Source organism: Sceloporus undulatus, chromosome 1 (assembly GCF_019175285.1).
Source record: "Sceloporus undulatus isolate JIND9_A2432 ecotype Alabama chromosome 1, SceUnd_v1.1, whole genome shotgun sequence".
Lineage (NCBI taxonomy): Eukaryota > Metazoa > Chordata > Lepidosauria > Squamata > Phrynosomatidae > Sceloporus > Sceloporus undulatus.
Genome location: NC_056522.1, coordinates 280,113,431 through 280,139,329, shown reverse-complemented (window position 1 = coordinate 280,139,329; position 25,899 = coordinate 280,113,431). Strand labels below are relative to the sequence as shown.

The 25,899-nt window shown below is 39.5% G+C and overlaps 1 protein-coding gene across 3 annotated transcripts in view; it reads right to left on the bottom strand.

Annotated features, from left to right (window-relative positions):
• Positions 1 to 550: 550 nt before the first annotated feature.
• Positions 551 to 25,899, bottom strand: part of USP47 (ubiquitin specific peptidase 47) — an 85,532-nt gene continuing 60,183 nt past the window's right edge. For all 3 annotated transcript variants that reach the window (XM_042446975.1, XM_042446976.1, XM_042446977.1), the window contains 16 exons: positions 25,013 to 25,089; positions 24,552 to 24,607; positions 21,894 to 22,006; positions 19,994 to 20,098; positions 17,547 to 17,754; positions 16,353 to 16,468; positions 16,053 to 16,172; positions 14,578 to 15,361; positions 12,229 to 12,404; positions 10,923 to 11,003; positions 7,502 to 7,617; positions 7,232 to 7,350; positions 6,509 to 6,639; positions 4,617 to 4,664; positions 3,920 to 4,050; positions 551 to 2,049 (listed from right to left, as the gene is read on the bottom strand). In XM_042446975.1, the coding sequence (XP_042302909.1) occupies positions 1,875 to 2,049; positions 3,920 to 4,050; positions 4,617 to 4,664; positions 6,509 to 6,639; positions 7,232 to 7,350; positions 7,502 to 7,617; positions 10,923 to 11,003; positions 12,229 to 12,404; positions 14,578 to 15,361; positions 16,053 to 16,172; positions 16,353 to 16,468; positions 17,547 to 17,754; positions 19,994 to 20,098; positions 21,894 to 22,006; positions 24,552 to 24,607; positions 25,013 to 25,089 (2,556 nt within the window). In that variant the 3' untranslated portion in view covers positions 551 to 1,874. The remainder of the gene's footprint in view (positions 2,050 to 3,919; positions 4,051 to 4,616; positions 4,665 to 6,508; positions 6,640 to 7,231; positions 7,351 to 7,501; positions 7,618 to 10,922; positions 11,004 to 12,228; positions 12,405 to 14,577; positions 15,362 to 16,052; positions 16,173 to 16,352; positions 16,469 to 17,546; positions 17,755 to 19,993; positions 20,099 to 21,893; positions 22,007 to 24,551; positions 24,608 to 25,012; positions 25,090 to 25,899) is intronic.

Genomic DNA, 25,899 nt, shown 5'->3' with positions numbered 1-25,899 from the left:
TCACATATTTGTGTGCATGTTTCAGGAATCACAAGTCTGGAGTTTTGACCAGGCAGCTTGAACAACCAGTGGATAAATATTTTAACCTGGAAGATCACAACCTCCCTGATTTGCCTTTGTTTCAAACTGAAGTGCCATTTTATTCAAGCACTTTGGATAATTAGAATTTCTGGATCCACAGACTCAAGATCTTAGCACCACATGGTCTTAATCTAGAGGATAATATCATGGATACTAATTGCTGTTATTTTGAACAAATAACAGCAAGAATTTAGAAGCTGAAATATTCTGCTAATTCATATAAAAACGCTTGTTAAACACTCATAGTATATATTTTAAGTGAAGTATATATTTTAAGTGATTAATTGCATCCTTTTGGGAACCAGAACAAACTTACTAGAAGTGCTGTTTGTTTTCAAATCACCTACAAAAACACACACACACACACACACACCCCACGAACACTAGAGAAAATAATTTCATCTGAAAGCCATCTTTTTTGTTAAACAAAACCATTATTTTTAGTGTTAAAAGAAATCCAGAGGTATGGTTAAAATAACAACAGAATGAACAAATATTTTATTGGCATGTTCATTGTTGTAAACAGCATCTGGCATGGATAAAGTTTACCAAAACCGTTAACTGATTGATATAAATTAGATGGTATGTTCAAAACCAAAACAAAAATGAGATTGAATCCTCTATAGAATTATTTATAATTGATCTTATAATGTAGCAAAGCAAAATCTTACTTGTCTAAGTTTTGCAATGAAATCATGTTTACTGCATCAGTCTGTACCACATTCTGAACTACCAGAGAGTTTACTGGGAGATGTTCAAAGATGTCCAACTTAAAAAAAAAACACCTACATATAAAAGCTATGAATCAACTCCAGGAAAAATAATGTATGACTTGCAATGGTACTCCAAAATGCAAATTTGCAAGAGCCTCAAGACAAAATGTACAAAAATAAGTAGCTGACCCAAACAAAAACAAAAAACCCAAAAACTCATTAACAAGGGAAAATTACAAATATAAGTACCCAGCATTGTCAAACAAAATGAATACAAATTTAAATAGGCAGCTATACTTTTAAATGTACACAGTGAATATTGATATGTGAAAACAACATTATAAGCTGATGAAGTTCTGCTAATTCAGGAGGGCAGAGTTGTATTTACACACTGAATGAACAGAGAAGAAGTTGCCTGTACTCATAACCTAAATAAAAATCAGTTACAACACTTCTGCAAAATGAAACACCAACTGCTGGTATAAGTTTTGCTAAAAAATACTCTCCCCCTTCAGATATCTTGCTTTGTGGAAGAGAAATCCCATAAGATTCAGCTAAATTTTTTAACTTTTCAGGGGCTGGGTTCCATCAATGTCATCACCTGTTCAGTCAATTTCCATTTCCATGCTTTTAAAAAGCTACCATCACATTTACTTCAGAAATCTTCCATGAGGTAATGTGTGTATTAGTGAAACAAACAAAAGATTCATTCATGGCCTTTGCACAGCTTTTATTATCAAGCTATGAATATCCTGTTTGAGGCTAGTTTACTAGCTACTGCTGTGTGCACACTGTCCTCGATTTTTGCTTATTACCCTCCCCACCCCGTTTTTGTATTTGTCTTTTTTATTTGCACATCCCTTTTCTCTTTACAGTACATTGACTATAGTGCACAACATGATTCCAAGTCAAACAGTGACCTGACTGGGCACTGAGCTTGATTGGGCTGCAGTTTTACCAATCAGTGCTGGTGTCTTCTCTTTACACCTAATGTCCTGCCATAATGGCACTACACAGTAGTAGTGTACCTCTCTCACACTTAACAAAAATAGTTCCCCAGAGAAAATGCTGAAATAAATATCAGTCTTGAGTCAAATCTTTATTTGGCGCTCCGTCCAGATATATTTTTAGTGCTTTTTCTTTACGAGGGGAGTAGGTCACACGGTGTCCAGTTTTCTGAAGTCTGCTACTTTCTTTTTTCATTAGCTCATTTCTTTGTTCTTCTGTCAGTTCCACCACTTCTTCAGTTTTATCTCTGGGTAAACAAAAAACAAAACAAAAAAAATCAGTTCCAAAATAGTACCATATTTTTTATCCTACCTCATAATGAGAAGAGAGCCAGAGTTTTAAGAACATGTTCCTTCTATATAACCTGGGATGCATAACTATGGCCCCATACAGACAGGCCAAAATAAAGCTGCTTTGGGTCACTTTGGAGGTATGCCGTTTAGATGTTGCATGCGTCCTAAGAGTCCAGAAGCCATGCCAAAGCCATGATCCAGTCCTAAGGACTGGAACACAGCTTTGGCGCAGCTTCCAGACTCTAAGGACTCATGCATCATTTAAACAGCATACCTCCAAAGTGACCCAAAGCAGCTTTATTTTGGCAGTCTGTATGGGGCCTATATAATTCAGTACCAGAGCTGGATAAAATACGGTGAATTTTTAAAAAATGGTGAAAATAAAGCTGTTTTTACTCAGTTTTGCACCATTATTTTTGAATCACCCTGTATAGGCTGCTTTTCAAGTGGTTACCTTGGAACTGGCAGCTCCAATGATAAATCCAGAAACACGCAAGTGCTATAGAGTGCCAGATGAAAGGTGAAAGGAGGCTGTTGCTAAGACACTCTGCACTTTGAAAAGGGGCCCTGTGCTGATACATATCTTCCCCCAAGCCACAGGTTAAAAGGAGTCTGCCAGGAAACTAATTACTGACTAGTGCCTGCTGGCAAGACAAGCAAGGGAAGAAGTAACTATGTGCATCCAGTTCAGAGTTTCTAACAGGAACTGTCTCATTCTAAACCCTTTATAGAACCTGGATGCCAAATGCTCAGTTAAGATAATTATTGGACATGCTGCAGTGCAGAGCTGAGGAAAACATACATTATTGGCAGTATAGGAACTGGCACAGTTAAACAGATATGTAACATTTCCACAACTGCAATGTGTGTTTTAATGTATTTTAAGCATTTTAATCTTTTAAGCTTGATTTTAGCATTGAATTTGTTTTAATTATTGTAGTAATTTAATTCTATTTTAATGTACTATTTTTGTATTTTTTTAACTGTATGGTGGTTTTTAATGTTATAAGCGACCCTGAGTGTCCCAGCCTTGGGAGAAGGGTGGAATATAGATGATGGTTTTTTGAGCTAGTGAAATAGGGAAAATCAAGGTTTATACACTCCCTGAATAGTGGCATTGGTTCCCAGAAACGTTCTCTTTTAGAGTAGTTATACCCTGCTTTTCAGCCACAAAGAACAAAAGTTCTCAGGGCAGTTTACAAAATATTAATCTGGCAGTCCCCTGTCTCAGGGCTTACATTCTAAATAAGACATGACACACAAGGAAAAAGGGAATGGCAGTGAGGAGGGAATTAAGTTGCAGCCTTCCTTAGCTGCAAATCCAACCATAGGCAGAATGCATTCTAAGGTACTTTTAAAAAGGTGGTATTGTGTTAGCCCATAGATATCAACATTATTAAAACAAGATTAGGAACAAACAGGGTTATAAATAATAATAATAATTTGTTTTATTTATATACCGCTATTCCAAAGATCATAGCGGTGAACAGCAAGTAAGCTAATTAGCAAGTAAGCTAATTTGCCCCCAACAGTCTGGGTACTCATTTTAGCGACCTCGGAAGGATGCAAGCCTGAGTCGAGCTTGGGCCCTTTTGCTGGTCTTGAACTCGCAAACCTTGTGGTTTCGAGTGAATGGCTGCAGTACAGGCATTTACCCACTGCGCCACCAGCAAGTCCACGTGGAATACCAAATTTAATCAGAGTGGCCATATCCACAGCACATTCCTGACAGCCCTAAACATCACTCTGAAATGCCAAGCTAAAACTTGTTTTTCATACTAAAAACTTACAGTATGGAAATTTAACATTAAAAAACTGATATACCTATAAAATATCACTGCTCCATCATCACAAATATAGAGAGGCCATACATTCAGTGTAGAAACCTTAGGATTCCAGTCCAAATCCTGATGGATCTCTAGAACAGAGATCTCACATGGAAATGTTCCTCTGCCCTGGAAAGAACAAAATGTACATTAACAAACATGTCTCTATGTGCACATGCACATATGTACAGAATGTAAAATGTGGCCCAATCCTACTACAGATGCTCAAATGCAAGCAAGGTGAAACCATATCTCAAACCATACTTTCACTTACTCTCCTCCCTCCCTGTAAATCAGGGGTGGGGAGGTTCTGACGAACTCCCATTCTCATCATGTGTCACCACCAGCCAAGGTGAAGGAAGTTTTATAGTCAGGCTTATGACAGCATGGTTGTAGCTCCTCTCCTTATGGTGAGTCATGATGGGAATGGCAGTTCATCAGAACCTGGAGGGTGATAGATTCCCCACCCCTACTCTGAACACTCAATTCAGCCTACTGTCCTCTACTGTGCAATTCAAAAATCAACTCTTTGGCATAAGCAGAAGCACATGGGATCAGTTTTAAGCTACTCACAGATATTAATACTGTGGGTGTTCAGAATAGCAACACTCCCCCCCCCAATTACAGTGGAGTGTCCTGTGAATGGAACTTAATTCACTCGCAGAAAGACCAGTAACTTTAAGAAAATAACTCACCTTTGCAAACTCAATACTTTCCAAAGGGATTCCACTAATTTCACTCAGCTGTTTAAAAAACAACATACAAGAATCAATTTATATGATGTAGGTAAATGTAAGATAAACAGTTTCAAACAAATTGACTTTTCTTTGTCTTATTTTATAATATATAAATTTCCACATAGGAGGAGACATTTCAATTTATGTACAAACCTAGTTTTCATTTTTTAAAAAGCACATTCCTAGAATTTACAGAGATACCCTTAAAAATACAGAAATAGGGACTAAGAGGATTAATAATGTACTCCTGTCAGGCCTTATGCTTTCCATTTAGCTTCCGTCTTATATCCTTTTGTTGTTATACAGCTTTTTTCCATTTTCAAAAAGTACAAGCAAAAACAAAATTCACCAATGCCCATTTTATCATATACTGAATATAAGTTGTAAATACTGCGTAAAATATTAATTGGGAAAATGAAAGCCCAGTCTTTAAGAGGAAGCATGATTTCATAATAATAATAATAATAATAAATAAAAATAAAATGTATTTATATCAAGCCTCTCTACAAAATGCAATCGAGGCGGCTTATCAATAATTGCTGTGTCTTTCTCTGAGGGAATGGGAGAGGAAGGAAACACAACATGCTGCTTCCATTCAGCTCTCAGTAGTGACTCCTTCTGCTTCCAGAAGGGCAGCTGAGGAGCCATCTTTCCTGATCTGAAGGGGTGGGAGATTAGATCAGAAAGCAAAGGCTAAAAATAGAGGAAATTAAAAGTAGAGAATAAAGGGAACAAGGGGGTAAAACAGATGGGCCAAATAAAGCTGTTTCAAACTGCTTTGAAGGCGGGGTGTTTAGATGATGCACACCTCCAAAGTGGACAGAAACCGGACTGAAGCTACACTCCAGGGCTAAAAACTGGAGCAAAGAGAACCTGCAATCATAGAATCATAGAGTTGGAAGAGACCACAAGGGCCATCCAGTCCAACCCCCTATTCGGACTTAGCCCAGAAAAGGCACGCCCTCAGCCCTGCATATAAATGTCCCGACAGGAAAGAGCGATACACCCTAATCCTAACCCTAAAGCAAAATGCACCACTTCAGACACACATTTGAAAAGGACGGGGCTGAATGGCAATGTAAAAAAGTGAAAATGTGACACCTCCAATGGATAAAAGTACAACATACACAAATCAGACAATCCAAGAGGAAGCATGAGGTGAAGGGATTATACAATTGTGCTTTTCTAGTGTTTTACTGGGCACACCGATGCTCTGATGCCCGTAAAGGTGGAGGATTACAGGTGTGACTGTGTGGCAGATCAAAGGGGGTGGCAATCCAATAGGATGACATCTAGGCAGCAGGTAGTCACTGGCGGTGTGTTTATGTAACGGTGCACATTCATGGTGGGGAAATGGCAGAAAAATTATTACCCAGTGGCACAGCTTCACATCATGAGCATTTGGGCTGCCTTGGGAGTGGCTGGTACATACAGGGTTTTTTGAAATGCTTCCAGAAAATGCAGGCTCGAGCTGCTTTTCCTGCTCATCTGTTCCGCCCTCACAGTCAACAAGAAATACACCAGCCCATAAGAGAATATAGTGTAAATCTGAGGTATATGTCCAATCATCTGGCCAATGGAATTCACCCACCAAAATCTTGCCTTCTTTTTCTTCTCATCCCTTACGTCTTGTGTCTTTTAGATTTTATACTTGGAAGCAGAGACTAAGTACTGTAAAGCTGCTCTGGAAACATTTTTGGGTTGACAGATGGGATACATGTTAATGTATTTTTTTAAAAAAAACAAAACTCTTTCCTTTACACAACAGCTCACCATTAGAATTTGTCTTGTCTGGATTTAGTTTCACAAGAGAATGGAACAGATAAGCCTGTAAACATACATTTAATTACCTTTTCTTTTAATTCATCAACACTACTACTCTCCAAAACTATTTCCTGAAAAGGTTCCAACTTCATCTCTGATGGCCTCCATCTTCTTGACAGAACAGCAAGTTGTGACATAGATTTCATTTTTTCTGCTCCTACAAAACATTTTAGAGGTACTGTTAAAATCAGCAAAATGAATACTCATCCTTCTGAACTACCACTATACTTTAACACATAAGAACTGTATATTGTCCCACTGAGGCTGTAATTTTATGTCCACTTAGCTGGGAGTAAGCATTATTAAATTTAGGAGATTTAATGTTAAATATGGTACATGTGTATAAAATTGGGCTCCTTAAAAAACTGCTTCACTTTAGATAAAGTTGTTACATAGTTTTTAATATAATTTAAATAGATTTCCATTAAGAAGCCAAACCCTTCCTCCAGTCCATCTGCCTTGGTCCAGGCCTTGGAGGTGGAGAAGAACTGCTGGACCTGATCCCATTCCCCACCACCACTCCCTTCTCCTTTGTGTCGTGTCTTCTTAGATTGTAAGCCTGAGGGCATGGAACCGTCTAACTAAAAGATTTTATGTACAGCGCTGTGTAAATTTACAGCACTTTATAAATAAAGGTTAATAATAATAATAATAATAATAATAATAATAATAATAATAATAATAATTTCTGACAATTACTATCATTAAATACTGGTAATGATAAATCATTAAATGAGCAGTACTATTACCATCAAGTACTTCTAGGAAAACCTCCAAGTTACTTGAAATATTAATATCTTCTTCATAAACATGGTAATCCAGAAACACAGTTCCTGGATTTTTCCAGGTTTTCTTTCTTAACCGGAATCTATAGGAACAAATGTAGAAAATATTAGTAAGTATTCACAAGTAATATATTTAGGTATTATAACTACTTGGTAATATTAATATCTGATGATCAAGCACCTTGAATTGATTCTAAGTTTCTAAGACATGAACTTCATTGTAATGTTCATTACCTGTCAATGGTCAGATCTAGCCCACATTGTTCCCTGAGTTGAGGAAGTAATTCCTCTTTTGACTGTCGCACGGTCATTCCTTTAGCAAAAACAGAATCTAAAAGAAACTTGCAGGGCTGTGAAAACAAATTTGGAATAATAATTGTTCAAAACAAAATAACAGTTTTCCTCTTTCACACACAGTACACAACTTGAAAAAGCTACTGCATCTCTAACTTTCTTCTTCTACAGAGACACAGGAAAATGGATTAAAATGGATTATATTATAATTTCTGAAATGTACAGCAAGAATACATTCCACTGAAGTTGTGCTGCTGGCAGCTACTACACAACTATTCTCACACTGGAAAATATGCCTGGGAGCAGGACTTCCTGGGGGGGGGGGGGGGGCAGAAAAACCCGGGGGGGGGGGGGGGGGCGGGCCTTCTGCGTCCCGGGGACGGGCCTCCCCAAGGGGCGGCGGAAGCCGGGGGGGGGCAGGGGGAAGAAGAGAAACATGCTTCTTCCTGGGCCTTCAGCTTCCTCCCAAGAGACAAGTAAAGACAAGGGAAGGGAGGGGAAAGTTCATCTTTTTCTCCTTGCCCTCCCGTGCCTTTAGCAGTCTCCAGGGAGGCAAGTAATGGCACAGGAGGGTGAGGGAAGAGGAGGAACAGGCGTGCACCTGCTCCTACTCTTCCTCTGCCCTCCTTTCTCTCTGCATGCTCTCAGAAATGGCTTTGCGTGCCAGAGAGTGCACATGTGCTATAGGTTCACCACCACAGTATTAGACAATCATAAGGTGGGGAGCATGTAGATAAAAATTAAAGGGGAGGGAAACAACAAGGATGTTATGGTGGGAGTTTATTACAGACCCCACCCCCCCATCAGATGGAGGAATTTGATGACACCTTTCTAGAACAGATGACTACACACTCAGAAAGGAGAGATGAAGTAGTGATGGGTGACTTCAACTATCCTGATATTTGCTGGAATTCAAACTCAGCCAAATCCTCAAGGTCTAGCAAATTCGTCACTTGCCTCAAAGACAATTTCATTTTCCAAAAGGTGGAAGAAGCAACAAGGGGGTCAGCTATTTTAGATCTGATCCTAACCAACAGGGATGACTTGGTTAATGGGGTGAAAGTGGTGGGGTCCTTAGGTGGAAGTTACCATGTTCTCCTGGAGTTTCTTATACAATGGAAAGGAGAAGCCAGGCATAGTCAGACACGCATTCTAGACTTTAGGAGAGCTGATTTCAGTAAACTTAGAGAAATATTGGGGGGTGATCCCATGGTCAGGAGTACTAAAAGAGAAGGAAGTTCAGGATGGATGGGACTATCTCAAAAGAGAGATACTGAAGACACAATTTCAAACAGTTCCAGTGAGGAAGAAAAATGGGAGGTGTCTCAAGAAACCAGGATGGATAACTAAGGAACTTTCAACTGAGCTAAGTTTTAAACGGAACATGTATAAGAAATATAAAAAACGGGGAAATCACCAAAGGGGAATTCAAACAAATAGCTAGCCTGTGTAGGGGTAAAGTCAGAAAAGCTAAAGCGCAGAATGAACTCAGGCTTGCTAGAGAGGTTAAGAACAATAAAAAGGGCTTTTTTGGATATGTCTGCAGCAAAAGGAAGAAGGAAACATTCGGGCCACTGCATGGAGAAGATGGCAAAATGCTAACAGAAGACAGAGAAAAGGTAGAATTACTCAACACCTTCTTTGCCTTAGTCTTCTCAGAAAAGGCAAAGGGTGCTCAACCTGAGGATAATGGAGCAGAGGACAGAATAGGGGAATTTCAGCACAGAATAAGTAAAGAGATAGTACAGGAATACTGTACCTTGTTACTCTAAATGAATATAAGTCTCCAGTGCCACATGAACTATATCCAAGAATATTAAAATAACTGGCAAATGTAATATCGGAGCCATTGGCAATAATCTTTGAGAACTTTGAGCAGACTGGAGGAGGACATTGTCCCCATCTTCAAAAAGGGAAAAAAGAGGATCCCAACAATTATCGTCCAGTTAGTCTGACATCAATACCAGGAAAGATTCTAGAGCAGATCATTAAACAGAGAGTCTGTGGACATTTAGAAAGCAATTCCATAATCACAAAGTGTTAACATAGGTTTCAGAGAAACAAGTCATGCCAGACAAATCTCTCTTTCTTTGATAAAATTACCAGCTTGGTAGATGAAGGGAATGCTGTGGATATAGTATATCTTGATTTCAGTAAGGCTTTTGACAAAGTTTCCCATGATATTTTTGCAAACAAGCTTGTAAACTGTGGGCTAGACAAGGTAACTGTTACATTGATTTGTAATTGGTTGACTGGCTGAACTCAATGGCTCCTTTTCATCCTGGAGAGAAGTGACCAGTGGGGTCCCACAGAGTTCTGTCCTGGACCCTGTGCTGTTCAACATCTTTATCAATGACTTGGAGGACATAATTAGGGGCATACTTATCAAATTTGCAGATGACACCAAATTAGGAGGACTAATTAATACTCCAGAGGACAGGATCAAAATTCAAAATGACCTGAATAGACTAGAAAGCTGGGCCAAAGCTAACAAAATGAATTTCAACACAGAGAAATGTAAGGCACTGCACTTAGGGCGGAAAGATGAAATACACAGATATAGGATGGGGGACACCTGGCTAACAAGACCACCTGTGAAAGGGATTTGGGAGTCCAAGTAGACCAAAAGTTGAACACGAGTCAACAGTGTGATGTGGCAGCTAACAAGGCCAATGCAATTTTAGGCTGCATCAATAAAAGTATAGTGTCTAAATCAAGAGAAGTAATAGTTCCACTCTATTCTGCTTTGGTCAGGCCTCACCTGGAATATTGTGTCCAGTTATGGGCACCACAATTCAAAAAGGACATTGAGAAACTGGAGCGTGTCCAAAGTAGGGTGACTAAAATGGTGAAGAGTCTGGAAACCATGTCCTATGAAGAACGACTTAGGGAGCTGGGGATGTTTAGCTTGGAGAAGAGTAGGTTAAGAGGTGATATAGTGGCCCTGTTTAAATATTTGAAGGGATGTTATATTGAGGAGGGAACAAGCTTGTTTTCTGCTGCTCCAGAGAACAGGACCTGGAACAATGTATGCAGGCTACAGGAAAGGAGATTCCACCTCAATATTAGGGGGAACTTCCTGACAGTAAGGGCTGTCGGAGTGTGGTGGAGTCTCCTTCCTTGGAGGTCTTTAAACGGAGGCTTGATGGCCATCTGTCAGGGATGCTTTGATTGAGAGTTCCTGCATGGCAGGAGGCTGGACTGGTTGGCCCATATGATCTCTTCCAACTCTGCAATTCTATTATTCTAAGTGGTCCCAGTTAATTAAGAGCTGTTGTACCATCAAATATATAAACTATAGAAAGCCCAATCTTTTGCATGGTAAACTAATGAATTTTCAGAGCTTTCAAGCCTTACTTACCTCAGGATCATTTACCAATAGTTGATAAACTTTGACTCTGTATTCTCCTTTCTTCAGTGCTCTACCAAGCCTAATTGTTATCTGGGGGGGGGGGGGGGGGGGGGGAAATAAAAAAAAACCCAACAAATTAGAGGGCAACACAGTCTTAACATCAACACAGAATGTTGTCAATACAGTTAAGAATCTCAACAACCACAGAGACTACATACTTTTCTGTTTGTGACAATACCAAAAGGCATGGGAAATGGCTGAACTGGAAAACTAAATAATCATCATTGAGTGAGAAAGGAACAATTACTTCATGTATGTGACTGAGAACATATATGGTACCAAGAATTCTGGACACATCCATTCCTTTACACATTTCAGTCTCACTGAGCATTTCAAGACAAGATTAAACTTCTATGAGATACAAACAGTAGGATCCAAAAAAGGATCAGTGAAATTCTACTTGTGTGACCAGACAGTTCTTGGCACCTCACACCAACTGTAGCTCCTCCAACCCCTTCTTGCATGCTAAACCTGCAGCTGAGGGACAAAGGCACAAAAGTGAGCAAAGTTTGACTTGCAGGTGGTCTGTAGGAGTAGAATATATTTTTCCCTCCCAAATGCCCAGTGCCCAATGATCTCTAGGGTTATGGAGGGCATTTCTACCATAGTTGGTGCCTATCCTCCTGACCCCTAAGGGTCAGAGCATTTTTTTCCAAAAAAAAAAAAAAAAAAACACACACACACACACACACAAAAACACAACCATTTTGTTTGCCCTAAAATACCTTCTAGAGACCCAGGAAGACCCCAAAACATGCCTCTGTGTCCCCTAGAAGATGTAAGGGAGAAACTGAGAGAATATCTATATAAATCCTGGAAATAAATAAATAAACTATGAAGCTGAAGAGTACCCAACTGAGTTTCTTTGCAAGTCAAAGTGCCTTTTTCATCCACACAAGGTAACTCTGCCACCCAAGTTACTATATGTACCCAAGATAACTGACCAATCTTTTGCTAAAAGGAGGTTGAACAAGAATGTTTTTCAGTCCAATGTTCCTGAATAGACTATTGGTTTGTACAACTCATCTAGCCCCCCTGAAGAACAATATGGTCAAAAGAGTTACAAGTTAGTAATGTTACATTAGTAACACATACACTGGAATAACCAGTCAATTTGTACAAAGTTTCTTAGATAACTCCAATTATATATGGTAAAGATTTTATAGATACTGAGTTGCTATTATATTCACAATATAAAGCCCTCTATTCTGGTCTCACTATACATTTTTCAATATTCAACAGCAGAGGTGCTAACCTTGTTGTCATCTGAAAAGGATGAAAGTGTTTCATTTAGTCGAATACTCTCAAATTCCTGATTGTTGGCATAAACTCGAAAGACCTTAAACTGAGAGGAAGGAACACCAACAAATGGCTCCAATTGTAGTTTAAAGGCAGAAAGCGTAATTCTTTTATCAACATGAATCAACAACCCTGGGTAAAAAGAAAAAGAAGAGAAGCCAGTATTTACAGCAGCCACCTGTGTTAAGTAACCATTGTTTGTAATTTGGTGGTACCCAATTGAAATGTGCATGGCACCACTGCAGTGATATCCCCACAGCTGCACTGGAACAACTAATTGTAAGGTTGCAGGGAAAGCTAGTCTGGAGAGTTTGTTGCTGGACAAGGAGAATGGCTTAAATGAAGAACCAGACCTTACAGTTGACCTTGAGTGCTATCACTGTTGTTTCTAACATAAGCTACTTTGATGCCTTAAACAGTAAGTCTGATATTACTTTAAGTAATCAAGATCCAACAGTATGAAACATCTAGTCTGTGTATCTCCTCCTTTGCCATCAACCAAAGATACAGGGATCTGGGGAGGGCTTTAAATTTCTTAGGCTACTGATAGTATAAATCTGTACTCTCTTACACAGCTCACAACCTGGACACAAACGGTAAAACATTCATACTGGCTTCTGGTTTTATTCTTTATTAATATCCATTAAAAATTAATGGTTCTGAGATGAAATACTACAAGATGAGCATCTTCGAATTACTTAAGTCAATTAGAAATGAAGCATTGTGACCACAAAATAACACACCAAGATCATTAATGTCTACTGTGAATGGCAGTGGCTTATGGATACAGAAACAGTTAAAATTACAAGACCAAATCAAACAAGCAAAAAATGTATGAAGAATCCACTACATATCATGTTTTCTGGAAGACCACAGATAAGCAATGATTCAATCATCTATGGATTAACATATGTTGGTTTTAAAAAAAAAAAAGTCTTGCCCAAGTATGTCAAATATTCCTGTGACTTTTTTTTTAGAGCTTAGACAATTTTCTCCAATACATTATCTCATATTTATATAAACAATAGCAGGATCCTAATCTCTTCTGCCTATGGAAGAGCTCCTCTCATCTGTAAAAAGGAATCAATGGATGTATCTCTCAAAGATGCCTCCCTCATTTCCCCAGAGGGTCCCCACATCCTCTGGAGTAGGTTTGCTCAGAATGTAGCGAGCTGCAAGGGAAGGGAAACTGGGGAAATTGTTTTCCCACATCTTTTACTGGTGGGACCATTCTATAAGCAGAACCCTACTGAGGCGACAGTCCTGCTGGAGTGTGATGTCACAACAAAGCATATGCACACTCACATACTCTCACATACAAAAAACATATACAGTGGGCCCTTCCCTTATGTGAGGGGATACATTCCGGATCCCCCTGCGTAAGGGAAATTCCGTATATGCTCGTGCACTCATTGTAAACATGGGGCATGTGCGTACCATTTGTTTACTTGTTGCATGGCTTCAGCCTAAGCTTGAAGCTGTGTATAGTGTGCCCAAGTATGGCGCACTGTACTTGTATATATGGTGTACTGGATCCAGAGTTACTCTTCTGTGATCAGAATTTACTAGATGGTGGGACAGATGAGAAGAAATGGCAATTTTTCGCAATCATTTCCCTCAGCGCACAACACTACCTTGTATACTGCTACAAAGTTTCTCTTGTGCCTCCAAAGCAACCTTTAGGGGAAACACTAAAGGGTGCGCTAAAGAATGAACTAGAAAAAAGAAATCACCTCCTTCTGTCAATAAAGTCTTATAAGTGAAATTCCTCCCAAAGATACGGCTTTGGAATAAGGAACAGGCTCCTTTCAGTAGTTTGTCATGCAAGTAACACCTACTGAAATCCAAGAGCGATGTCCCTTATTTTACCCTTATTTCTGCAGGTAGCTTGGATCCAATTTATTTTTCTAACACGTCTATGCTCCCACACATTTTGAATACCTAAACATGTCTTTTTGTTCTCTATGCTGTGTGTCTATGTTTGTAAATTGAGAAGATTTGTAGAACGACATACAAATGTAAATTACAGGTGGCTTTTCATATCCACAGATTCTTTATCCACAGATTCAAACATCCATTGCTTGAAAATATTCCAAAAAATAATAAATTCCAAAAAGAAACCTTGATATTGTTATTTTATATAATGGACATCATTTTACTATGCCACCATATTTAATGGCACCTGAGCATCCACGGATTTTGGTATCCAGGGGGAGTCTTGGAACCAAACCCCCGCAGATACCAAGAGCCCACTGTACATAATTTCTAGATTCATGCCCTACATTGTGTTTTTCTTCATACGTACATTTTTGTCCCTCTCCTGCACCTTCTTCTGCGATGTAGGGTTGTGCCTTGAAGTACATATATTGAGTTTCTCCCCTGCTCTTTCCACTTTCATCATATTCACTGTCAGTTCCAGAATCCTCTTCAGCTGTATCCCACGTCTCTTTTTTCCCTTCATTGGCTTTGGATCTCCTGCTGCTTGTTATGCTGTGTGAGTCAAGTCCATTAGCCAAGGGCATAGGGGCATTGTCTACATTGCACAATGTGTCACTGCTGTGGCTAGAACTAAGGATATCACTGTCCACTGAACTTGTACTTCTGTCATTATTCAGATCAGAATCTGACCTCTCCTCTGACTGAAAATTATCAGGGTCAGAAACCTGAATTTGGTTTTCAAGTTCTCGGTTTTCTGTTGACGTTGATGAATCTGCTTCATTTGAAGGTGATTCAATGTTTTCAAAGTCACTTGCCTCTGTACTCTTGCTGCTGTCCCCTTTATCCCCCTCTTGCTGCTGCTGCTGCTGAAGAGACAAGGTTTTAAGTTTTTCAGTGCTCTCTTCTAGAATAGCTTCTACTGATTTCATATTACCTAAAGGTCCTTTCACTCTATCACAAATTTCATCTAAGTTGCCAGAATCTCCACTGGCTTTCTGAAAAACTGTCCTTCTGATCTGTGTTCCAGGAGACTGTTCTGGTAATGAAACATACAGTCTAATTGTATTTGCATGGCGATCCAGGAGTTTCCACAACTGTGACTCTGTAAATGCCAGCTGTCGATCCTGTGACTCTGAACTTTCAATAAATACCTAAAATGTAAAATCAGACATGATTGTTGAAATTCAGAAAACTGTCACACCCTGTATATTATACCATTTAATTATTTTAATATGTTTTCACAGACAATTTGAGATAAAGGTTATTAATAAATAATAATAAAATTTTTATTTATATCCCGCCCTTCCTACGATCAGGGCGGCTTACAGTAAAGTTTAAAACAACAAGAACAAACCATACAGCACAAAGATTAAAATACAAAGATTAAAATACAAATACTACAATTATCCAAAAATAACAGATAAAAAGCCCCATAGCCCAACCTCATGGCCACGGAAGAGGAGGGAGGCCCACAGGATTTTTATTCGGGGAATGCCTGCTGGAACAGGAAGGTTTTTAAGTCCTTCCTGAATTGGGCCAGGGTGGTAGATGAGCGGAGCTCAATGGGCAGCGTGTTCCAAAGGGCTGGGGCAGCCATGGAAAATGTCCTCCACATGGTGGAGGCTAACCTTGCCCCAGGCACCTTCAGTAATTGCTGCCCAGATGTTCTGAGGGTGCGAGGCGGAATGTACGGGGAGAGGCGGTCCTTTAGGTATCCTGGGCCCAAGCCATTTAGGGCTTTATAGGTAATAACCAACACCTTATATTTTAAACAATGTTGTGTGATAGGGTGGATTTTTTTAAAAAAAAATTAAAAACAAATTGGAATGAAAAATAACTTACTTTATTGCTTCTAAAAAAGCCTTCAGTTTTAAGAGTTTTGTTGGCTACATTGAGAAGACGCAAATCATTGTAGCAACGCTCCAGCACTACTCGCATTGTTTCAGCAGGCAAATGTATAGCCTGAAATGGCAGAAAGAAATGAGACATACTTTATTTCTGTAATACTGTATTTCTATAAACTGCATTGGTCATGTTTATCTACCAGAGGGGAGAGGGGAACAATACCATGGGAGACCAAATCAATACACTACTCTGAGTTCAGAATCAACTGTATAATACAAGAGGATGTGATCAATTTACCTTTGAAATTAGATGCTTGAATTCTGTGACTGTCTGGTTCAAATATGCACGAACACTAATAGGAGGAGCCACAGTTTCTTGTTTAAGGTCAACAACATGAACTTTTACCATGACTTCTGTCAGAATAAGAAAATACATATTATATGTGAAGTTACATTAATTAAAAAGAAGAGTGCTGCTATAAACTTCAACAGTTCCTTAAGTTGTTTAATAAGTAGCTAACTTAATACCTCGTCAGAGAAATCACTTATGTTGTATGCCCTCAAGTCATTTCTGATTTATGACAACCCAAAGACAAGGCTATCACAGGGTTTTCTTGGCAAACCTGGTTCAGAGGGAGTTCACCAGTGCTTTCCTCTAAGGCTGAGAAAGTGTGACTTGGTCAAGTGGGTTTCCATGGAGATTTGAATTCTGGTCTCCAGAAACCTAGTCCACCACTCAAACCACTACACTACATTGGCTCTCACAATAAAACACTTAGGCGGGTTACAGACCGCCCGTTTGGGGCGGCCTGCACCCGCCCCTTTCCCCGCTGTATTAGGGCCTCAGCTGCCAGAATGGCAAAAGGCTGCCTCCCTGTGGCCTGGAAAGGGGTGTCCTTGGGGCTTCAAGCCCCAAGGACACCCGATGGCGGCGGGGAGGAGGAGAAAGGGGCCAAGCCGTCTGAAGGCTGCGCCAGCAACACAAACTGCAAAAGGAACTCCTTTTCGCACCGCAGAAAGGGCGCTCTAGGCGCCCTTGCACGGTGTGACATCATGTCCGCGCCACCTCATTTGGAGGCAGCGCGTTCGTGATGTCGTAATGGCGGCGTCCATGTGCATAGGGCGCCGCCATTTTGTGCACACTCCGTGCATGCTAGGGTTGGAGGCGTCCAGAAAGGACGCCCCTTTCTAACCCTAGGATGCGCGTAGCGCGTACTTTTAGGCCCGAGTGTAACGGGCCTTAATGAACATTTTAAAACTGTGTGGAGTTGTGCAATTTAGAGATCTATTCAAAAGAATTTGCTTCCCTTACAGTCTGCCCTCTGTACTCGTAGACTTGCCATCTGTAGATTTCAGCATCCGCAGATTGAAGACAATGGGACCCGAGCATCCATAGATTTTGGTATCCATGGGGGGGTTCCAGAACAGATCCCACACAGATACCGAGGGCCCACTGTACAAAAATAGAACAATTTTATAACACATTACGTACCACCAGGTTTATAGCATTGGAAAGTCTGATCTGGCCGCCTTGTTTCCAGGAGAAGGTCAAACATATACGTTGACTTAACACCTCCAAGCAAGATTCCCATTGGTGTGTCCTCTTCGCCTTCATAGGATCGTTCCAAATAATCATGAAACTCATCGTATTTAACAAGCCGACAGCAGTTCAAAGGAACTGCCTCTTCTAAATCCATGATCTAAAACAAATGCAAAGGTGAAGAATAATACATCCAGATGCTGTCATTTCTGATCAGAATTTACTGGATAAAACTAGAAGAAATAGTGGGTAAGGAAATAATAAGGAAACCTATTATTTCCATTTTGCAGTTTCAGCATGTAAGTCTAGCTACCTTGTTTCCTCGTTAAGGAAGTTAACTGAATAATTTTTTTAAGATGCATGTTCATACTTTCAGAAGTAGAAAAACAGTTATGCTGGAATCCCCACCATAAGAAGTGGATGAGAAAGGTTGCAAGGTCTCCACTACAGCAGAGCCTTGCCTTACGTGGTGATCCGTTCCGGACCCCCCCTTGCGTAAGGCAATTACTGCGTAAACTCAAGCCCCATTCAATAGAATGGGGCTTGTGCTTGCAGCAGCATGATGCGTGTGCGCCACATACACACACACCATTCAATGCATTGCAGAGCGGCCTACGGGTAAAGTGGAAGCCACATATGGAATGGGCGCACTGTATTTAAAATTCAGATTTGCATATTATTTTCCTCATTCAGAAAAAGTGTCGCAGGTAGCTGAGTTAGTTGCACAGACTACTAAGATGGTATCTTAAATTATGCAAGTATGTTTATCATTACATTTGATGTTGATAACATTCATTTACTCCTTTTTTCAAACAGACATGTGATAATTAAAAATATATATACTATGGTCTAGAATCAAGATCAAAAGAGCCCAACAACACAGGTATGGGAAGCACTTTCATGATCAAATGCGACTTGTCACAAAATTCCTCTCTTCTATCTACATAGCATTCTGCTACTAACGATTCCTCTACCCCTTAGATTGGCAGCAGCCCCTGCCCCCACAAAAAGAGGGAAATATAAAGGGTGGACTAAACCACTCTCCAGACTCATAGGCCAGAATACTGTTTGCAATTTATGTTGGCATAATATACTATTAAACCAGTGCATATACTTTTTCATTTGTTTTGGAAAGAAGTATCCACTACCTCCTGGTGCAGCAATCGCTCCCCATGCAACCACTGTTTAAAAAGGCCAGGGCATGGAGACACTTTGAACAACCTGTGGCTATACCTATTCAAGTAGAAACAATGAAAAACCACTGAGTCCCTGGAATGCCATCAAGTATGCTGGAGGTCTAGGAAAGTCATAGGGCACGTTCCCACCGTGAAATGAATCAAATTGCTGATCGGTGTAAAAAATGTTGTTCCCATTTGAAACTAGTTCCTGTCATAATTAGATCAATTTCTGTCGTGATATAGTGGGGCAATTTTCAAGAGAGTAGTTTTTTAGCGGTTTTTTAAAAAGAAGAATTGATTCTGAAGTGTGTTCAGCATGGGAACATCAGATAAGAATCGCAGCATTCTGGAGGGGAGTGACTAACAGCAGAGGGGTGTTTACCATCCCTCCCCAGTTTTTTGTAGATCCATCATTTCCCCTCCCCTCCTCGCCTTTGTGGTGCATGATTTTTTTAAAAAAAATAAAATTGATAGAAAATTCTATTCATTTGATTTTGCAACTACATACAAAGACAAGTGGTTGTTATACCAATGCACCGATTATTCGATCCATTTATTTAAAAAAAAACCATTGAACATGCTCTGCCCCCCTCCTCCTGCCTCCTCCCTCTCCTGCCCCTCTGACCCTTCCTCCTCCTAGTCCCACTTTGTCCCCCTTGTGCTGCTCTGACCCTTCCTTGTCATCCTCTTCCCCCTCCTCTGCCCCTCCGGCTTGTCAAGAGACCTCCAGTGCCTGCCAGCGCTGCATACTTCACTAATGATTGACATGGAATTTGAAGTGGTGCAAACTAATGGGAATGACAATCATGCCAAAAAAAGAAGCAATTACAAAGGGGTAATGAAAAGATTCAGTTCCATAGTGGGAACAAGAGACCTTTCAAATCGATTCACTGACACGGAACAAAGCCGAATCGCAATCTGGTTTAAAGTGTAAGTGGGAATGGGCCCATAGTGTTCCTTTTCCCTGGCCTGCTAAGTACAGCCATATAGCACCTTGAAGCCTGGCCATTGACTGGTCATAGAGGGAGGTGGTGTGCCATGGTGACATCAAGTGATATCATTCAGCTGGAAATCCAGAAGTGCAGCAGAAGTCTCAAAACACTGGTGGATATTTACACATTGCCAACTCTTGAACAAGACCTTGGCCACAGAGACTAGTGTTTGCAGCCCTTGGGATCCTGGCCAATGTATCAATGAACCCAATTAACTTTATTAATTTACCTTGTAAGCTATCTCTACAGCTTCTTTCAGAGTCTTGTCCTTGTGGACTTCTAGTTTATTCTCCATCATTATTTGTTTCACAGGATGCATACAGAATAATTTTATCTATGCAGCCATGAATAAAAGGGAGAAAGGCAAACAGATTTTCACAAAAATAATAATGCTAAGATGACACAAATATCAAGAAAAATGCAATCTCAAACTCCACAACAAAAATGCAGGTAACCAACAATTTATAAGAAAATTGAAATAAAAATTAAAGAACAGCAAATTCTGTCTTATGGTACACACATACACCAAAGGACTTTTCAGATATTTCACATTTACCAGCATAAATGTTCTGTCTTTAAAAAAGTGATGCTACTAAAAACTGGAGGTCTAGAATTCAGACATAGTGCCACCAGACAACCAAAAAAATCAGAATAACATTATGTTATCTAGGTTTTAATGATATGATTTTATAAATACATACAGTATGACCCCTGTATCTGTGAGGGATATGTTCCTAGACTCACAGTCTCCAAAAAGTGAAGTATACAGATATTATCCAGAAAGTGAAAATACCAGATAATAGTTAACCCTCTATTTCCAGCAGACAACTGGTCCAGAGCACAACCAAGAAAAGATGGTCCTTCTAGGCATCTGGAGGTGCTCCAGCACAACTCTATGGCTAATTTCCACATCTTAATATCTGAAGAGACTATATTTGCTTGAACACAGATAAGTGAAACAACGTGTAGCAGTCCTGCAGAAGTGGGGGGTAGAATTGTACTGTATTTTACAAATGGTACATTAAAACTGCAATACCCAAACCCAACATACTAGAGGATGAAAGCAGGATGCTAGAAATGTTCTGATGGTTTTTCCAGCTGTGTGAGGAGTACAACACTAATCCTTGTAAGCATGCCACCCTAATGCTACGCTACCACTTGTGCCACTAGATATGTGTCCATTTGTAGAAAAACAAATGTATCTTGAAATACCTTCACATGAAAATACTTTGACATAAAAGGTACTAAATTATGTAAAGTTGTACAGTGCTTAGATGAGTTAATATGCATACTGATCTTAATTGGAAGAAAATGAGATATATTGAATTTAATTAAGAGACAATTATAGCTTGTTGGTAACAGGAAGGAAGCCTCTGTTAATAGAATGACCACATAATCTTATGTCTAACTGCAACCAAAATTAGTTAATCTTGTTGTGAGTTGCCTTGAGTCCCAGTTTTTGGAGAAAGGTAGGATAATAAATCAATAAATAAAATCAAGTGCAAACTAAAGACTTTTAATTTCCTCTTTTCTTCTACATCACAGGAGAAGGAAACGTGCCAGCCTGAGATTTGTACATGTAAGGCAAATGCATAATTTAGCAAATGGAAAAAGTAAGAAAATGTGAAAAAAGCCAAGGTGGCCAAGAAGAAAGACAAAATGAAAATCACTGAAGTCCAGAGGTTCATGAACGCATGTTCACTCTGATGCAACCGCTGCAACAGATGAAAAGGGACTGTGCTACATGTGCTGGATGGAGGAGGGGGGTTATCATGAAAAGGCAGCTTAGCTGTATATGTTTCCAAAACTGAATAGTGCAAGTGCATGTGCTTCAATATGTGTGAATCACAAGAGATCAAAATGAAGAATCACAGTTCCCTAGAGGACAGAAGGGACAACAAAGAGCACATGGACACATACCTTATTCTTGGTCTGAGAAAATACATTTCACTGGATCACAATTGTTAGTAACTAGCACAATGAGCTGAGAATAGGCAGATAACTCAGATAACAGCTCTAATGTAACTTCTCTAAATAATTTACACCTCTTCAGTATAAAGAAACAACACAGTATGCAAAAAACCCTCTTCATTCTATTCTGAGCAGAAATTCTCTGAGATGAAACAAACCTTGCAAGTATTGCGCTCTATTTCCCGTTGCCTCTTTTCTTGTTCTTCTAACTCCTTTTCTTTTTCTACCAATCTTTTAATATGCTCTGGATATTCATTCACATCTAGAAATTCTATCAATGGAAATAAGAATAAATAAATAAATTTTAGCTTCTTTTCTGGAATATTCAGTGTTCTTATTAATTTATAATCTGTTCTTCCACTAAAGGAGCTCTGGGGTCTTACATATGGCTCTCCTGCAGCTACTCAATCTAGATGGCATCCAGACACACAGCTTGAGAAACAGGGTTGCACTGTGTGCTTAGACCATTTCTTGAAATTTATTATCAACAGTTAGTGTGTAATTTCATTTGTTGTATCATTCATTAAAGATAGTTAAGAAACATTAAAAATGTTGAATCTATACTATAACAGATTGTATACCTGTAACTGTAGTTCAAATGGTCCTCTGTGAATCCACACAAATAGGTTATCCTGCACCTGCACAATGCATCTTTCAGAACCTTCTATTTAAGCATTTTCGGAGTAGACCCATCCATCTCCAGCAGTCCTATATAGGAGCTTTCCTATTGAAACCATCAGTACCATGGATGCCAATGCAGCAATCCATAGGACAGGCAGAACACAAAAAGGGAAGGATGGGCCAGGTTGTGTAAGTTCACAGAGGACCACTCAAAGAACTACAATTACTGGTAAGCAACCTGTCGTTCTTCGTGGTCTCTGTGACTCACACAACTAGGAGAATAGCAAATTACACATGTAGGAGGTAGGAGTGTCATTGGAAACAAATCAGAAGTTTACTGAACATGAAGCAGTATCATAATGCCTCCTAGCCATATCAGGCAATAATGTGTACCCCGGGTTACGAAATTAATTCGTTCCGCGGTTAATTTCGTAACCCGAAATACCTTCGTAAGCCGAATTCCCATAGGCGCTAATGGAAAAATAGCTCTCTGCTGCCCTCCGGTGGCGGAAAATAGCGCCGCGGTTTTTTCGTAACCCGAAGAAACCTTCGTAAGCCGAAGCAATAAATCCCTATGGGATTTTTTCGTATCCCGAAAAATTCGTAACCCGGCGCATTCGTATCCCGGGGTACCACTGTATAGGCAATACCAGCACAGAAACATTTCAAGGGATGGAAACACTTAGAAACATCAGTATACAGTACAGAAGTCAAACTTCAATGATATATTCAACATATACTGGAATGAAGTACAGCTCTCCCAAAAAGCAGTATCAGCTCAAGACCCAAAGTTCACCCTGAAGTGAGTAATGAAGGTAATGGGCTGCAACCAGATAGCCACCTGACAAATGTTCTCTAGTAGCACAGCTGCAAGGAAAGCAGAAGATACAACAACATCTTGTCTGGAATGGGCTCAGAGTCGAGCTGGCGGGTCCTTTAGAGTCATTTTCCGCAAGCGGTTGAACCACTCCCACTCCAACAGGGGAATGCTGTGAATCCTCTGCTTCAGGGATAGGCGACTGCACTTGTGGAACAGGTCAGGATTCGACTATTCCTTTGAGACTGAGGGATGGCTATGATTTTTCTCCATGGAGTACTTTTTCTTCTTGTATTCAATTTCAATTCATTGACTGCATTTTGACCTCCAGTGATGTATCCAGTATAGATGGATGTGTATATGCAACTCTTTGTCAGAAATAGCCCATGCAGCCTTTGATGGGGTCAAGATGGATTCCATCAATGAACATCTGGTGATCAGATGAGCTGGTAGCTGGAACTAAAGCGGACTTTGATATTCCTTCTGCAGCTTCCATACCGATGGAAGCAGATGGCCCATCAGACAGCATTTGAAACCTGAAGGCCTGCTCATATAGGAGTGCCTTCAAACACTAATCTCTTTTTCATTTTGCTTGGGATGTAAAGATAGTACAGTAGGCACACGAGGCAGACACATGAGGCTCGCCCAGACAACTAGGCCACTTCATGAGTTCATCCCATTTTAGCACCAGAGAAGACACACTGTTCTGAAGAATACCAGCAAGGGCAAGCACAGTTTGACCCCCAAAACTAGGCAACTCATATCCAATGAACGCAGTAAGAAGCCATGACAAGTCCAAAGATAGAACGCAGTTCCTATTGATGCTGCAGTGGGGAAAAAAGGAACTGCCAGTTTGGGCAGAAATGCCCCTATATAAGGCTGCTAGAGGTGGATGGTACTACCACCAAAATGCTTATGTAAAACTTGAGAAGATTCCGAAAGATGCACTACACTAGTGCAGGCTAACCCACCTGAGTCATAGAGACCATGAGGAAGAACTTGATGTGCATGCATGTTAAACTACTTGTGTACATAAACATATTGCACTTAAAAAATAATAGTAAATGCTTTAGCTCAATTTAATATCCAGTAAGAGCCTAAATACCATAAAGCACCAGATCCTGACTGATCATAGAAGCTATGTAAGGTAAAGTACTTGGATGGGAGACTACTAACACATACCAAGTGCACACAAAGTTAATTCATTGTAACACACACAAAAGCTAATTCACTAGAGCACACATTTCATTATGCTTCCATTCTATTTCAGCCCCCAAAGGACAACTGTATCTTGGCTCATTTATAAGCTTGACTTTTTATAAAACGGTTGTATTTTAAAAGCAAGATTAAAATGTGAACTATGAAAGCATGTACTTACTTGCATTTCTCATTGTATCCTTCAATCTGTATATAAGCATATATGCATTTGTAGAGCTATTGGGGAAATTATTTTTGAAACAGTCAGTATCTTCATCTTGCATGTCAAAATAAAATATATGTTCATAACATATACAAACTAAACATATATATAAACTATGTCTTAAAAATAAAATGACTTCAACCTTTTTGTCAAAAGATATGTAACTGGCATCAATTATTTAAATGCAAAAGTATTTAAGTTGAAATCAAGACACTGTAAAAAGGCCTGCAAAATTAAGAAGAAATCCTCTTTGCTCTTGTTAATTACCTCGAGATTAAATCATTTGGTGGCACATAAATGTGAAATGTAACAGAAGATACTGAGATGCCAATTCTTCATCATTCTGAACATAATATGCATTCAATAAAGGTGTATTATCTGGACTATATATGCTACAGAGCATTTAAAAGTTTCCTAACCTTGCAAAAGCACTGGAATAGTATCCTCTGCTTCCAGATGTTCCACCATATGTTTTCTTTATGTCTTCATGAGTTATCTAGAGTGATGATTAAGAAAACATATACTCTTTCATCATTTTATACATGTACTTTAGAAGAAAATATCAGAAAGTATACATGCTGTGAACCAAAATTGAGTCTGTATTTTGGGATCTTCCTTTGAATATGGACGATATGTGAAAGATGAAGTGAAAAATATGTATCTTGTATAACACAAGCACTGCTGAAAATGTTGCTAGATCTAGCTATTCCCATGCTCTTTCTTCATGAGATTTAGCATTATGCTACACACACATATATCAACAGTAATACAATGCCAATTTAAAAATGAGACATGAACTATTAACAGTATTGAATGCTCCTATTTGATATTCTAGCTATTTAGCCATTTAGCTATTCCCCTCTCCTTCTTCTTTTTAATGCTAACAGCTAGATAACGTTTGATGCCAAGGGAGTATGTTCACCCCTAATTGGCTATTGGGTTTGGGGGAGTTGCCTCCTTAGGTTTTATTCTTTTTCTTAAAGATTGCTTGCATTTGTGCTATCTTTAGCATTTATTTTATTTTATTTTATTTTATTTTATTTGTATCCTGCTCTTTTCCCAGGATTGGGACTCAGAGCGGCTTTACAGTATTTTAAAAAATAAATAAAAATAGTACAATAAAATAAAAAGTACATTGAAAAGAATTTTTAAACTGGTCCAACATCGAATATCCCAGCCTGTCCTTATAGTAATTCCCTAAATGCCTGTGTGAACAGGCAGGTCTTCACCTGCTGGCAGAAGGCCATCAAGGAGGGAGCCGTTCTGATCTCCCTGGACAGGGAGTTCCAGAGTTTAGGGGCAGCCA